The 13853-nt window shown below is 36.9% G+C and overlaps 1 protein-coding gene across 1 annotated transcript in view; it reads right to left on the bottom strand.

Moving 5' to 3' along the window:
• LOC143227519 (uncharacterized) overlaps nt 1–11947 on the bottom strand; it is a 50517-nt gene extending 38570 nt beyond the window's left edge. Inside the window, exon 1 of the mRNA XM_076458959.1 lies at nt 798–11947. Coding sequence (XP_076315074.1) covers nt 798–11826 — 11029 coding nt within the window. The 5' untranslated portion in view covers nt 11827–11947. The remainder of the gene's footprint in view (nt 1–797) is intronic.
• Nucleotides 11948–13853: the final 1906 nt, after the last annotated feature.

The following is a 13853-nucleotide window of genomic DNA, read 5'->3' on the forward strand; positions in this document are numbered from 1 at the left end:
ACACGTGCCATACTTTAAATAATGTGCACGTGTAGTATAATACCGGAACACGTAGAAGAAATATTTGAAAGTACTACAATGTATACTAATGCCGAAACGAATGAACACAACACGAAACTTCAACAATGCCAACCGATATCCAAACACCAAGATAATTGCGATACTTTTGCAGTGTTTAATTGTATTCCACTATCAAAACACAGGGTAGACTTCAATAATTTCTTGTTAAAGAAAAATATCGAAACATACATAATGTATTTAAAAATGTATACCAAAACAAATCATAAAATCGTGCGGTGCTACATCAATAATGGAATGTAGACAAGTACCAAAACACACGAAAAACACATTCAATACAACATCACGGCTAGTTGCAAATGAATGTCAAACTCATGAAAATTACAAACATGTCTTCCACAATATTAAAGCCAATACCAAAATATAAAATAAACTTTAACAATGTGTTATTGTAATTCAACAGTGAAACATACGTTAATTTAAACAAAATTAATAATATAAATGTCTAATTGTCGACAAAACAGAAACATAAAATAGCAAGTTTCATTGCAGATTAATACTGATGTAATTCCCATAATTGCTTCAACATGAGATGCAGTTCATTTATTAGTAGAACGATAAAACTTTACAAAGTTACAAATTATCCACAATCTCTAGACTTCATACGTTTTCGTTTCAGCTATATATATATATATATATTTATATGACAAAACGTCTGATATGGCAAAACTATAGTGAGAGTGAAATAATCCAATGTATCCAAAAATAAGAAAAAGTACCTTGGAAAACTGATGATTTTGCCTTGAAACTTGTGTTTAGGATATAATCTCCTTCTGGAAAACTGGTGTTGCCAGTGACGTTATCCCAATGGGATTGATAAGGAAAGTAAACACTGTCTGGATTATTAAATGATCCTGTCACTCCAGAATCAATAATTCCATTTTCTTCTGGTGCTTCACTACCAACATGAATTTCTTCTGGAAAACTAGTGTCACCAGTGACGTTATCCCGATGGGATTGATAAGGATAATAAACACTGTCTGGATTATTAAATGATCCTGTCACTCCAGAATCAATAACTCCATTTTCTTCTGGTGCTTCACTATCAACATAATTTCCCTCTGGAAAACTGGTGTTACCAGTGAAGTTATCCCACTTCGATTCATAAGGGTGATTAACATTGTATGAATTATTTGATATTGCTGTCATTCCAGAATTAATGAATCCATTTTCTTCTGGTGCTTCACTACCAACATGATTTTCTTCTGGAAAACTGGTGTCACCAGTTACGTTATCCCAATGGGATTGATAAGGATAATAAACACTATCTGGATTATTATATGATCCTGTCACTCCATTTTCTTCTGGTGCTTCACTATCAACATAATTTTCTTCTGGAAAACTGGTGTTACCAGTGACGTTATCCCAATTGGATTGATAAGGATAATAAACACTATCTGGATTATTATATGATCCTGTCACTCCATTTTCTTCTGGTGCTTCACTATCAACATAATTTTCTTCTGGAAAACTGGTGTTACCAGTGAAGTTATCCCACTTCGATTCATAAGGGTGATTAACATTGTATGAATTATTTGATATTGCTGTCATTCCAGAATTAATGAATCCATTTTCTTCTGGTGCTTCACTACCAACATGATTTTCTTCTGGAAAACTGGTGTCACCAGTTACGTTATCCCAATGGGATTGATAAGGATAATAAACACTATCTGGATTATTATATGATCCTGTCACTCCATTTTCTTCTGGTGCTTCACTATCAACATGATTTTCTTCTGGAAAACTGGTGTTACCAGTGACGTTATCCCAATTGGATTGATAAGGAAAATAAACACTATCTGGATTATTATATGATCCTGTCACTCCATTTTCTTCTGGTGCTTCACTATCAACATAATTTTCTTCTGGAAAACTGGTGTTACCAGTGACGTTATCCCATTTTGATTCAAAAGGATAATTAGCACTGTCTGGATTATTATATGAACCTGTCACTCCAGAATCAATAACTCCATTTTCTCCTGGTGCTTCACTATCAAAATCATTTCCTTCTGGAAAACTGGTGTTACCAGTGGCGTTATCAGAGTTGGATTGAAAAGGAAAATCAACGCTATCTGGATTATTATATGATCCTGTCACTCCAGAATCAATAAATCCATTTTTTCCTGGTGTTTCACTATCAACATAATTTTCTTCTGGAAAACTGGTATTACCAGTGACGTTATCCCTTTTTGATTCATAAGGGTGATTAACGTTGTATGAATTATTTGATATTCCTATCACTTCAGAATTAATGAATCCATTTTCTTCTGATGCTTCACTATCATCATAATTTCCTTCTGGAAAACTGGTATTACCAGTGACGTTATCCCAATTGGATTGATAAGGAAAATCAACGCTATCTGGATTATTATATGATCCTGTCACTCCAGAATCAATAACTCCATTTTCTCCTGGTGCTTCACTATCAACATAATTTTCTTCTGGAAAACTGGTGTTACCAGTGAAGTTATCCCACTTCGATTCATAAGGGTAACTAACATTGTCTGGATAATTTGATATTCCTATCACTCCAGAATCAATGAATCCATTTTCTTCTGATGCTTCACTGTCAACATAATTTCCTTCTGGAAAACTGGTGTTACCAGTGACGTTATCCCATTTTGATTCAAAAGGATAATTAACACTGTCTGGATTATTATATGAATCTGTCACTCCAGAATCAATAACTCCATTTTCTTCTGGTGTTTCACTATCAACATAATTTTCTTCTGGAAAACTGGTATTACCAGTGACGTTATCCCATTTTGATTGAAAAGGATAATTAACACTATCTGGATTATTATATGAACCTGTCACTCCAGAATCAATAACTCCATTTTCTCCTGGTGCTTCACTATCAAAATCATTTCCTTCTGGAAAACTGGTGTTACCAGTGGCGTTATCGGAATTGGATTGATAAGGAAAATCAACGCTATCTGGATTATTATATGATCCTGTCACTCCAGAATCAATAAATCCATTTTCTCCTGGTGTTTCACTATCAACATAATTTCCTTCTGGAAAACTGGTATTACCAGTGACGTTATCCCATTTTGATTCAAAAGGATAATTAACACTGTCTGGATTATTATATGAATCTGTCACTCCAGAATCAATAACTCCATTTTCTCCTGGTGCTTCACTATCAAAATCATTTCCTTCTGGAAAACTGGTGTTACCAGTGACGTTATCCCATTTTGATTCAAAAGGATAATTAACACTATCTGGATTATTATATGAACCTGTCACTCCAGAATCAATAACTCCATTTTCTCCTGGTGCTTCACTATCAAAATCATTTCCTTCTGGAAAACTGGTGTTACCAGTGGCGTTATCGGAGTTGGATTGATAAGGAAAATCAACGCTATCTGGATTATTATATGATCCTGTCACTCCAGAATCAATAAATCCATTTTCTCCTGGTGTTTCACTATCAACATAATTTCCTTCTGGAAAACTGGTATTACCAGTGACGTTATCCCAATTGGATTGATAAGGAAAATCAACGCTATCTGGATTATTATATGATCCTGTCACTCCAGAATCAATAACTCCATTTTCTCCTGGTGCTTCACTATCAACATAATTTTCTTCTGGAAAACTGGTGTTACCAGTGACGTTATCCCATTTTGATTCAAAAGGATAATTAACATTGTCTGGATTATTATATGAACCTGTCACTCCAGAATCAATAACTCCATTTTCTCCTGGTGCTTCACTATCAAAATCATTTCCTTCTGGAAAACTGGTGTCACGAGTGGCATTATCGGAGTTGGATTGATAAGGAAAATCAACGCTATCTGGATTATTATATAATCCTGTCACTCCAGTATCAATAAATCCATTTTCTCCTGGTGCTTCAGTACCACCATAATTTCCTTCAGGAAAGCTAGCAGTACCTGTGATATTGGATTGATTAATGTAATAATTGTCTGGATAATCTCTAGAAACATTATTAGCAATTTCTGATGATACACTTGTGTTTACAGACTTATCATAAATTTCGTCTATGCTACTGGCAGACGAACCTATTACACCAGGTTCTCCAGAAACATTACTAGCGTCTTCTGGTGGTAAGCTGGTGTTTCTGGATGTATCATAAACGTTGTCTAGAGTATTGGTTAAAGAACCTGTTATACTTGGTTCTCCTATCACATTAGTAGCACCCTCTGGTGGTAAACCGGTGTTTCCAAATGTATTATATATATTCTCTATAATACTGGTAGACGACCCCGTTACACCCGTTTCTTGAGAAACATTACTTGCGCCTTCTGGTTGTAAACTGTTGTTTCCTGACTTATAAAAATTGTCTATAGTATTGGTGAAGGACCCTGTTACACCTGGTCCTTGAGTGACATTAATAACGCCTTGCGGTGGTGAAATAGTGTTTTCAGATGTATCATAAACATTGTCTATACTACTGGTAGACGAACCTGTTATACTAGGTTCTCCCATAACATTAGTAGCGCCTTCTGGTGATAAACTGGTGTTTCTTGACGCATCATAAACATTGTCTATACTACTGGCATACGAACCTGTTACACTGGGTTCTCCAGAAACATTAGTAGCCTCTTCTGGTACTAAACTCGTATTTCCTGATGTATCATTAACATTGTTTATACTCCCGGTAGACGAACCTATTACATCCGATTCTCCCGTAACATTACTAGTGCCTTCTGGCCGTAAACTGGTGTTTCTGGATGTGTCATAAACATTGTCTCTAGTACTAATGGTAGAAACTGTTACACCCGGTTCTCCAGTAACATTACTAGCGCCTTCTGGTGATAAACTGGTGTTTCCTGATATATCATAAACATTGTATATACTACTGGTAGTCAAACCCGTTGCACTCGGTTCTCCAGTAACATTACTAGCGCCTTCTGGCAGTAAATTGGTGTTTCTGGATGTGTCATAAACGTTGTCTATAGTACTAATGGTAGAACCTGTTACACCTTGTTTTCCTGTGACATTAGTAGCGCCTTCTGGTGATAAACCGGTGTTTCCTGATATATCAAAAACATTGTCTGTACTACTGGTAGACGACCCTATTACACCCGGTTCTTCAGTAGCATTACTAGTGCCTTCTGGTGGTAAACTGGTGTTTCTGGATGTATCATAAACGTTGTCTATACTACTGCTAGACGAACCTGTAACACCTAGTTCTCCAGTAACATTACTAGCGCCTTCTGGTGATAAACTGGTGTTTCCTGATACATCATAAACACTGTCTACATTACTGGTAGTCAAACCCGTTGCACTCGGTTCTCCAGTAACATTACTAGCGCCTTCTGGTGATAAACTGGTATTTCCTAATGTATCATGGACATTGTCTGTACTACTGGTAAACAAACCTGTCACACCCAGTTCTCCAGTAACATTACTAGCACCTTCTGGTGATAAACTGGTATTTCTTGATGTATCATGAACATTGTCTGTACTACTGGTAGACGACTCTATTACACCCAATTCTTCAGTAGCATTACTAGTGCCTTCTGGTGGTAAACTGGTGTTTCTGGATGTATCATAAACATTGTCTATACTACTGCTAGTCAAACCCGTTGCACTCGGTTCTCCAGTAACATTACTAGCGCCTTCTGGTGATAAACTGGTGTTTCTGGATGTATCATAAACGTTGTCTATAGTACTAATGGTAGAAACTGTTACACCCGGTTCTCCAGTAACATTACTAGCGCCTTCTGGTGATAAACTGGTGTTTCCTGATATATCATAAACATTGTATACACTACTGGTAGTCAAACCCGTTGCACTCGGTTCTCCAGTAACATTACTAGCGCCTTCTTCTTCTAAACTGGTGTTTCTGGATGTGTCATAAACGTTGTCTATACTACTGGTAGACGAACCTGTAACACTTAGTTCTGCAGTAACATTACTAGCCCCTTCTGGTGATAAACTGGTGTTTCCTGATATATCATAAATAATGTCTACATTACTGGTAGTCAAACCCGTTGCACTCGGTTCTCCAGTAACATTACTAGCGCCTTCTGGTGATAAACTGGTATTTCCTGATATATCATAAACATTGTCTACACTACTGCTAGTCAAAACCGTTGCACTCGGTTCTCCAGTAACATTACTAGCGCCTTCTGGTTCTAAACTGGTGTTTCCTAATGTATCATGGACATTGTCTGTACTACTGGTAAACAAACCTGTCACACCCAGTTCTCCAGTAACATTACTAGCACCTTCTGGTGATAAACTGGTATTTCTTGATGTATCATGAACATTGTCTGTACTACTGGTAGACGAACCTACTACACCCGGTTCTTCAGTAGCATTACTAGTGCCTTCTGGTGGTAAACTGGTGTTTCTGGATGTATCATAAACATTGTCTATACTACTGCTAGTCAAACCCGTTGCACTCGGTTCTCCAGTAACATTACTAGCGCCTTCTGGTGATAAACTGGTGTTTCTGGATGTATCATAAACGTTGTCTATAGTACTAATGGTAGAACCTGTTACACCTTCTTCTCCTGTGACATTAGTAGCGCCTTCTGGTGATAAACCGGTGTTTCCTGATATATCATGAACATTGTCTGTACTACTAGAAGACGACCCTATTACACCCGGTTCTTCAGTAGCATTACTAGTGCCTTCTGGCCGTAAACTGGTGTTTCTGGATGTGTCATAAACATTGTCTATAGTACTAATGGTAGAAACTGTTACACCCGGTTCTCCAGTAACATTACTAGCGCCTTCTGGTGATAAACTGGTGTTTCCTGATATATCATAAACATTGTCTACACTACTGGTAGTCAAACCCGTTGCACTCGGTTCTCCAGTAACATTACTAGCGCCTTCTGGTTCTAAACTGGTGTTTCTGGATGTGTCATAAACGTTGTCTATACTACTGGTAGACGAACCTGTAACACCTAGTTCTGCAGTAACATTACTAGCCCCTTCTGGTGATAAACTGGTGTTTCCTGATATATCATAAATAATGTCTACATTACTGGTAGTCAAACCCGTTGCACTCGGTTCTCCAGTAACATTACTAGCGCCTTCTGGTTCTAAACTGGTGTTTCCTAATGTATCATGGACATTGTATGTACTACTGGTAAACAAACCTGTCACACCCAGTTCTCCAGTAACATTACTAGCACCTTCTGGTGATAAACCGGTGTTTCCTGATGTATCATGAACATTGTCTGTACTACTGGTAGACGACCCTGATACACCCAGTTCTCCCGTAACATTACTAGCACCTTCTGGTGATAAACCGGTGTTTCCTGATGTATCATGAACATTGTCTGTACTACTGGTAGACGACCCTGATACACCCAGTTCTCCCGTAACATTACTAGTGCCTTCTGGTGGTAAACCGGTGTCTCTGGATGCATCATAAACGTTGTCTATAGTACTAATGATAGAACCTGTTATACCTGGTTCCCCTGTGACATTAGTAGCGCCTACTGGTGATAAACCAGTGTTTCCAGATGTACCATAAACATTGTCTATCCTACTGGTAAACGAACCTGTAACACCCGGTTCTCCAGTAACATTACTAGCGCCTTCTGGTGATAAACTGGTGTTTCCTGATGTATCATGAACATTGTCTGTACTACTAGTAAACGAATCTGTTACACCTGATTCTCCAGTAACATTACCAACACTTTCTGGAGATAAACTTGCGTTTTCTGGTGTATCATGAACACTAGTTGTTGGATTCGTAGATGATAGCTCTGCCATCGATGTATAAGTAACAATAATTGAGGAAAACGAAACATCCTGTCTCGTTGAATAAGTTAGTAAACTTTTGTGAACTGTTGTTGAGGGTTCTTTAGTTGAATCTGTTACGTTTCCTTCTTTGGATAAACGGTTTATTGTAGTTATGTCCTCAGCAGATGTCGCTGTTGTACCTTGCGTATCATTAGCGTATTCAGAAGTGGAAGACGGTGAGGGCAAAGTAAGCATAGGGCTTGTAGGATTGTTTGTAATATTTAACTTTATAGGTGTGTCATAGTTAATCGTTGTAGTTGGTTTCACGTACATAGCAGAATTGATTAATGTTATAGTCGATGTTGGTGGGTTGACTGTTGTGATTGGTTTCATAATTTCAGTAAGTTTTGCTGATGTAGTTGGTTTCATTGTTGTAGTAGGATTAGATATTGTTGTAGGGTAGAGCGTTTTCGTTGGTTTCATGTTTGTGCTAAGTGTAGCTGTTGTCCTTTGAGTCATTGTTGTGATAATTTTAGATGTTATACTAGGGTTGGTTGTTATAGGTTTCACAGTTGTAGTACGTTTCGCTGTCGTTGTACGGTTGAGCATTGTTATTGGTTTTATTGTTGTGGTAGGTTTATCTATTGTTGTAGGGTTAAGCGTTGTTGATGGCTTCATAATTGTACTAGGTTTAGCTGTTGTTGTAGGACTAGGCGTTGTTGTTGGTTTCATGGTTGTAGTAGGTTTAGCAGTTGTAGTTGGTTTTATTGTTGTGGCAAGTTTAACAGTTGTAGTTGGTTTCATTGTTGTTGTAGGATTAAGCGTTGTTGATGGTTTCATGGTTGTAGTAGGTTTAGCAGTTGTAGTTTGTTTCATTCTTGTTGTTGGTTTCATGGTTGTAGTAACTTTAGCTGTTGTTGTAGGATTAAACGTTGTTGTTGGTTTTAAGGTTGTAGAAGGTTTTGCTGTTGTGGTAGGGTTGAGTGTTGTTGTTGGTTTCAAGGTTGTGGTAGATTTTGCTGTTGTTGTAGGGTTGAGTGTTGTTGTTGGTTTCAAGGTTGTGGTAGGTTTTGCTGTTGTTGTAGGATTGAGTGTTGTTGTTGGTTTCATGGTTGTAGTAACTTTAGCTGTTGTTGTAGGATTAAACATTGTTGTTGGTTTCAAGGTTGTGGTAGGTTTTGCTGTTGTTGAAGGGTTGAGTGTTGTCGTAGGTTTCAAGGTTGTGGTAGGTTTTGCTGTTGTTGTAGGGTTGAGTGTTGTTGTTGGTTTCAAGGTTGTGGTAGGTTTTCCTGTTGTGGTAGGGTCGAGTGTTGTTGTTGGTTTCATGGTTGTTGTAACTTTAGCTGTTGTTGGTTTCATTGTTGTGGTAGGTTTTGCTGTTGTTGTAGGGTTGAGTGTTGTTGTTGGTTTCAAGGTTGTGGTATGTTTTGCTGTTGTTGTAGGGTTGAGTGTTGTTGTTGGTTTCAAGGTTGTGGTAGGTTTTGCTGTTGTGGTAGGGTCGAGTGTTGTTGGTTTCATGGTTGTTGTAACTTTAGCTGTTGTTGGTTTCATTGTTGTGGTAACTTTAGCTGTTGTTGGTGTCATTGTTGTGGTAACTTTAGGTGTTGTTGTAGGGTTGAGCGTTGTTGTTGGTTTCATGGTTGTAGTAACTTTAGCTGTTGTTGTTGGTTCCATTGTTGTGGGAAATTTAGTTGTTGTTGTTGGTTTTAAGGTTGTGATAGGTTTTGCTGTTGTAGGGTTGAGAGTTGTTGTCGGTTTCATTGTTGCGGTAGGTTTTGCTGTTGTTGTTGGTTTCATTGTTGTTGTAGGATTAAGCGTTGTTGATGGTTTCATGGTTGTAGTAGGTTTAGCAGTTGTAGTTTGTTTCATTGTTGTTGGTTTCAAGGTTGTGCTCGGTTTTGCTGATGTTGTAGGGTTGAGTATTGTTGTTGGTTTTATGGTTGTAGTAACTTTATCTGTCGTTGTAGGGTTGAGTGTTGTTGGTTTCAAGGTTGTAGAAGGATTTGCTGTTGTTGTAGGGTTGAGTGTTGTTGTTGGTTTCAAGGTTGTGGTAGGTTTTGCTGTTGTTGTAGGATTAAGTGTTGTTGTTGGTTTCATGGTTGTAGTAACTTTAGCTGTTGTTGTAGGATTAAACATTGTTGTTGGTTTCAAGGTTGTGGTAGGTTTTGCTGTTGTGGTAGGGTCGAGTGTTGTTGTTGGTTTCATGGTTGTTGTAACTTTAGCTGTTGTTGGTGTCATTGTTGGGGTAACTTTAGGTGTTGTTGTAGGGTTGAGCGTTGTTGTTGGTTTCATGGTTGTAGTAACTTTAGCTGTTGTTGTTGGTTTCATGATTGTAGTAACTTTAGCTGTTGTTGTAGGATTAAACGTTGTTGTTGGTTTTAAGGTTGTAGAGGGTTTTGCTGTTGTGGTAGGGTTGAGTGTTGTTGTTGGTTTCATTGTTGTGGTAGGTTTTGCTGTTGTTGTTAGTTTCATTTTTGTTGTAGGATTAAACGTTGTTGTTGGTTTTAAGGTTGTAGAAGGTTTTGCTGTTGTGGTAGGGTTGAGTGTTGTTGTTGGTTTCATGGTTGTGGTAGGTTTTGCTGTTGTAGGGTTGAGAATTGTTGTTGGTTTCATTGTCGTTGTAGGGTTAAGCGTTGTTGATGGTTTCATGGTTGTAGTAGGTTTAGCAGTTGTAGTTTGTTTCATTGTTGTTGTTGGTTTCAAGGTTGTGCTAGGTTTTGCTGTTGTTGTAGGGTTGAGTGTTGTTGTTGGTTTCAAGGTTGTAACTTTAGCTGTTGTTGTTGGTTTCATGGTTGTAGTAACTCTAGCTGTTGTTGTAGGGTTGAGCGTTGTTGTTGGTTTCAAGGTTGTGGTAGGTTTTGCTGTTGTTGTAGGGTTGAGTGTTGTTGTTGGTTTCAAGGTTGTAACTTTAGCTGTTGTTGTTGGTTTCATGGTTGTAGTAACTCTAGCTGTTGTTGTAGGGTTGAGCGTTGTTGTTGGTTTCAAGGTTGTGGTAGGTTTTGCTGTTGTTGTAGGGTTGAGTGTTGTTGTTGGTTTCAAGGTTGTGGTAGGTTTTGCTGTTGTGGTAGGGTCGAGTGTTGTTGTTGGTTTCATGGTTGTTGTAACTTTAGCTGTTGTTGGTTTCAAGGTTGTGGTAGGTTTTGCTGTTGTTGTAGGGTTGAGTGTTGTTGTTGGTTTCAAGGTTGTGGTAGGTTTTGCTGTTGTTGTAGGGTTGAGTGTTGTTGTTGGTTTCATGGTTGTAGTAACTCCAGCTGTTGTTGTAGGGTTGAGTGTTGTTGTTGGTTTCAAGGTTGTGGTAGGTTTTGCTGTTGTTGTAGGGTTGAGTGTTGTTGTTGGTTTCAAGGTTGTGGTAGGTTTTGCTGTTGTTGTAGGGTTGAGTGTTGTTGTTGGTTTCAAGGTTGTAACTTTAGCTGTTGTTGTTGGTTTCATGGTTGTAGTAACTCTAGTTGTTGTTGTAGGGTTGAGCGTTGTTGTTGGTTTCAAGGTTGTGGTAGGTTTTGCTGTTGTTGTAGGGTTGAGTTTTGTTGTTGGTTTCAAGGTTGTGGTAGGTTTTGCTGTTGTGGTAGGGTCGAGTGTTGTTGTTGGTTTCATGGTTGTTGTAACTTTAGCTGTTGTTGGTTTCAAGGTTGTGGTAGGTTTTGCTGTTGTTGTAGGGTTGAGTGTTGTTGTTGGTTTCAAGGTTGTTGTAGGTTTTGCTGTTGTTGTAGGGTTGAGTGTTGTTGTTGGTTTCATGGTTGTCGTAACTTTAGCTGTTGTTGTTGGTTTCATTGTTGTGGTAACTCTAGCTGTTGTTGTAGGGTTGAGCGTTGTTGTTGGTTTCAAGGTCGTGGTAGGTTTTGCTGTTGTTGTAGGGTTGAGTGTTGTTGTTGGTTTCATGGTTGTCGTAACTTTAGCTGTTGTTGTTGGTTTCATTGTTGTGGTAGGTTTAGCTGTTGTTGTAGGGCTAGGCGTTGTTGTTGGTTTCATGGTTGTAGTAGGTTTAGCAGTTGTAGTTGGCTTCATTGTTGTTGTAGGATTAAGCGTTGTTGATGGCTTTATGATTGTGGTCGGTTTGGCTGTTGATGGTTTCATTGCTGTAGTAGGTTTTGCTGTTGTTTGTTTAAGTATTGTAGTTAATTTTATATTTGTTATCTCTGTCGTCGTTAATTGGTATATCGTCGCTCCCTCTGTTGGTACGTTTGGTGTTGGATCTTCTGTAACGTTGAGCCCTGAAAAAAAACATAACATATAAAAACTTCGTTTTCTTCCTTTTCATAATGACACGACTGATATTTCTATAATGTATTTTAACTTTGAATTTAATATTCTTCATGAGTTCTAATTTTAATTGAAAGAAAAATAAAGTGATAAAATATAAAACGAAGATTAAGTTCTGTTATTTTTTAACTTACAAGAGTTTATAATGTTTCTGTGGTAATTTGTAACAATGTTTTACCAGACAAAATATTAATAACTTTATTTTACAACAGAGATATGGTTTGTTTCTCTGGTGGACCTCTGTGTTTCGGAGTGGTGATCCCTGTTTCATTCTTTTCGGAACGACTTCTTACATATTGCCTTGTAATTACATCAACATTAGGTACGGAACCAGATAGGCCTAGTTGCTATGCCGTAAATACATACTAGCAAAAAATGTTGTCGGATTAAGGAAGAATTGTAGTTTGGGATTAAGTAACATTTCGTGAAGTTGGATGAGATTTTGAAGTAGTGATAAAAGCCTATTTTCAAACTCCAACTCTATAAATTTGTTTAAAGATAAAACCACACTTTTCTAAACATTAAATTTAGGTTCGTCAATTGTTGTTTAAAACCAAATCGCAGGTACATTAATATGTAGAATTATAAACAAACTTTTTTTTTATTATTTGTGAGCTGAGGGCCCTGGTACTGGATGAAGGTTCCAGTGAGCCGGACGAAAGCTTCCAAATTAAAGTAGAGAAAAGCTTGTTTACAATTCTACATAATAAGGTTTGTAGTGGTCGAGATAACAATGTTAAATGCATCATCACAGTATATTTTCTGGTTCCATAAAATAATATATTAGTGGAATTAGACATTCTAGCATAACAATCAATTACAGCTATTTTATGTTATTAAGCCTGTTTTTATTAAGATATTTTAATGTATGTTCTTCTTCTGCATCTTCTGTATTTAAATATAAATCGATTTTGTCTTTAATGTTTAAATTGTGATACCTAGTTATTTATTATTCGAAACTGCTAGTACTGAAATTATGTATTTTTTTTTTAAGAATTCGAATTTTTAATCCTTAGTGTTTGGAATACCCACAAGATACAAGTTATTATTAACTTGTGAATTCCACACAATCATCCTTTAACTGAAACATTATCTTCACTTACAGTATGTTTATTCAGAAATACAAAAATTATAAATATGTAATACTGCTCGAATCATTAATAGAAGGGTTAATAAAAGCAGTCACTAATCTAAAAGAAGACGTTATCTCTACTTATAAAATCAACTATCAAATTCAATCACGTGGGCATTCTGATTAGTTGCGTGGTCCTTCATTCCCTTATAAACAAGGATAAGATATTTTATTTAATTAATTATCTCACTATCTTTCCCAGGAAACTTTTTAATAACTCAATAACATAAAAATAACTAAATTTCTTCCAGCGCAGTAAAAATTCTATCACTTAACTGAGTTTTCATCATTTATAATTCAGATGCAGAGAGTCTATTTCCTGAGCTTAGTCTACTTAGATTATTAGTATTTTGAAGCGATCTAATGGCAATGACCTTTTTACTACTTTAATTTATATACGAAAAAAAAAAAGACCTACAATATCACTAATGTAAGGTAATATACATCATTTGTCATGATCCGAGCCTGAAGCTTTTATATCAGCTTGAATAAAATATATTTAATGTTTTACCTCTTATTAGATTGTTAGCTTTGTATATTTATTTTTGATTAAATAAACACGTTTTTATATTAATCGAATATAATTCTGTTTTAATAACCTTTTTAACATCTTTAGACTTCTTACAAAGTTTTATCATTTTGTGATTCGAATAGTAGATTTTATTCCTAAGTTCTGCAAAGTAATTTCTTATCTTTCATTATTCTCGTC

This window comes from Tachypleus tridentatus, chromosome 9, assembly GCF_004210375.1.
Source record: "Tachypleus tridentatus isolate NWPU-2018 chromosome 9, ASM421037v1, whole genome shotgun sequence".
Classification (NCBI taxonomy): domain Eukaryota; kingdom Metazoa; phylum Arthropoda; class Merostomata; order Xiphosura; family Limulidae; genus Tachypleus; species Tachypleus tridentatus.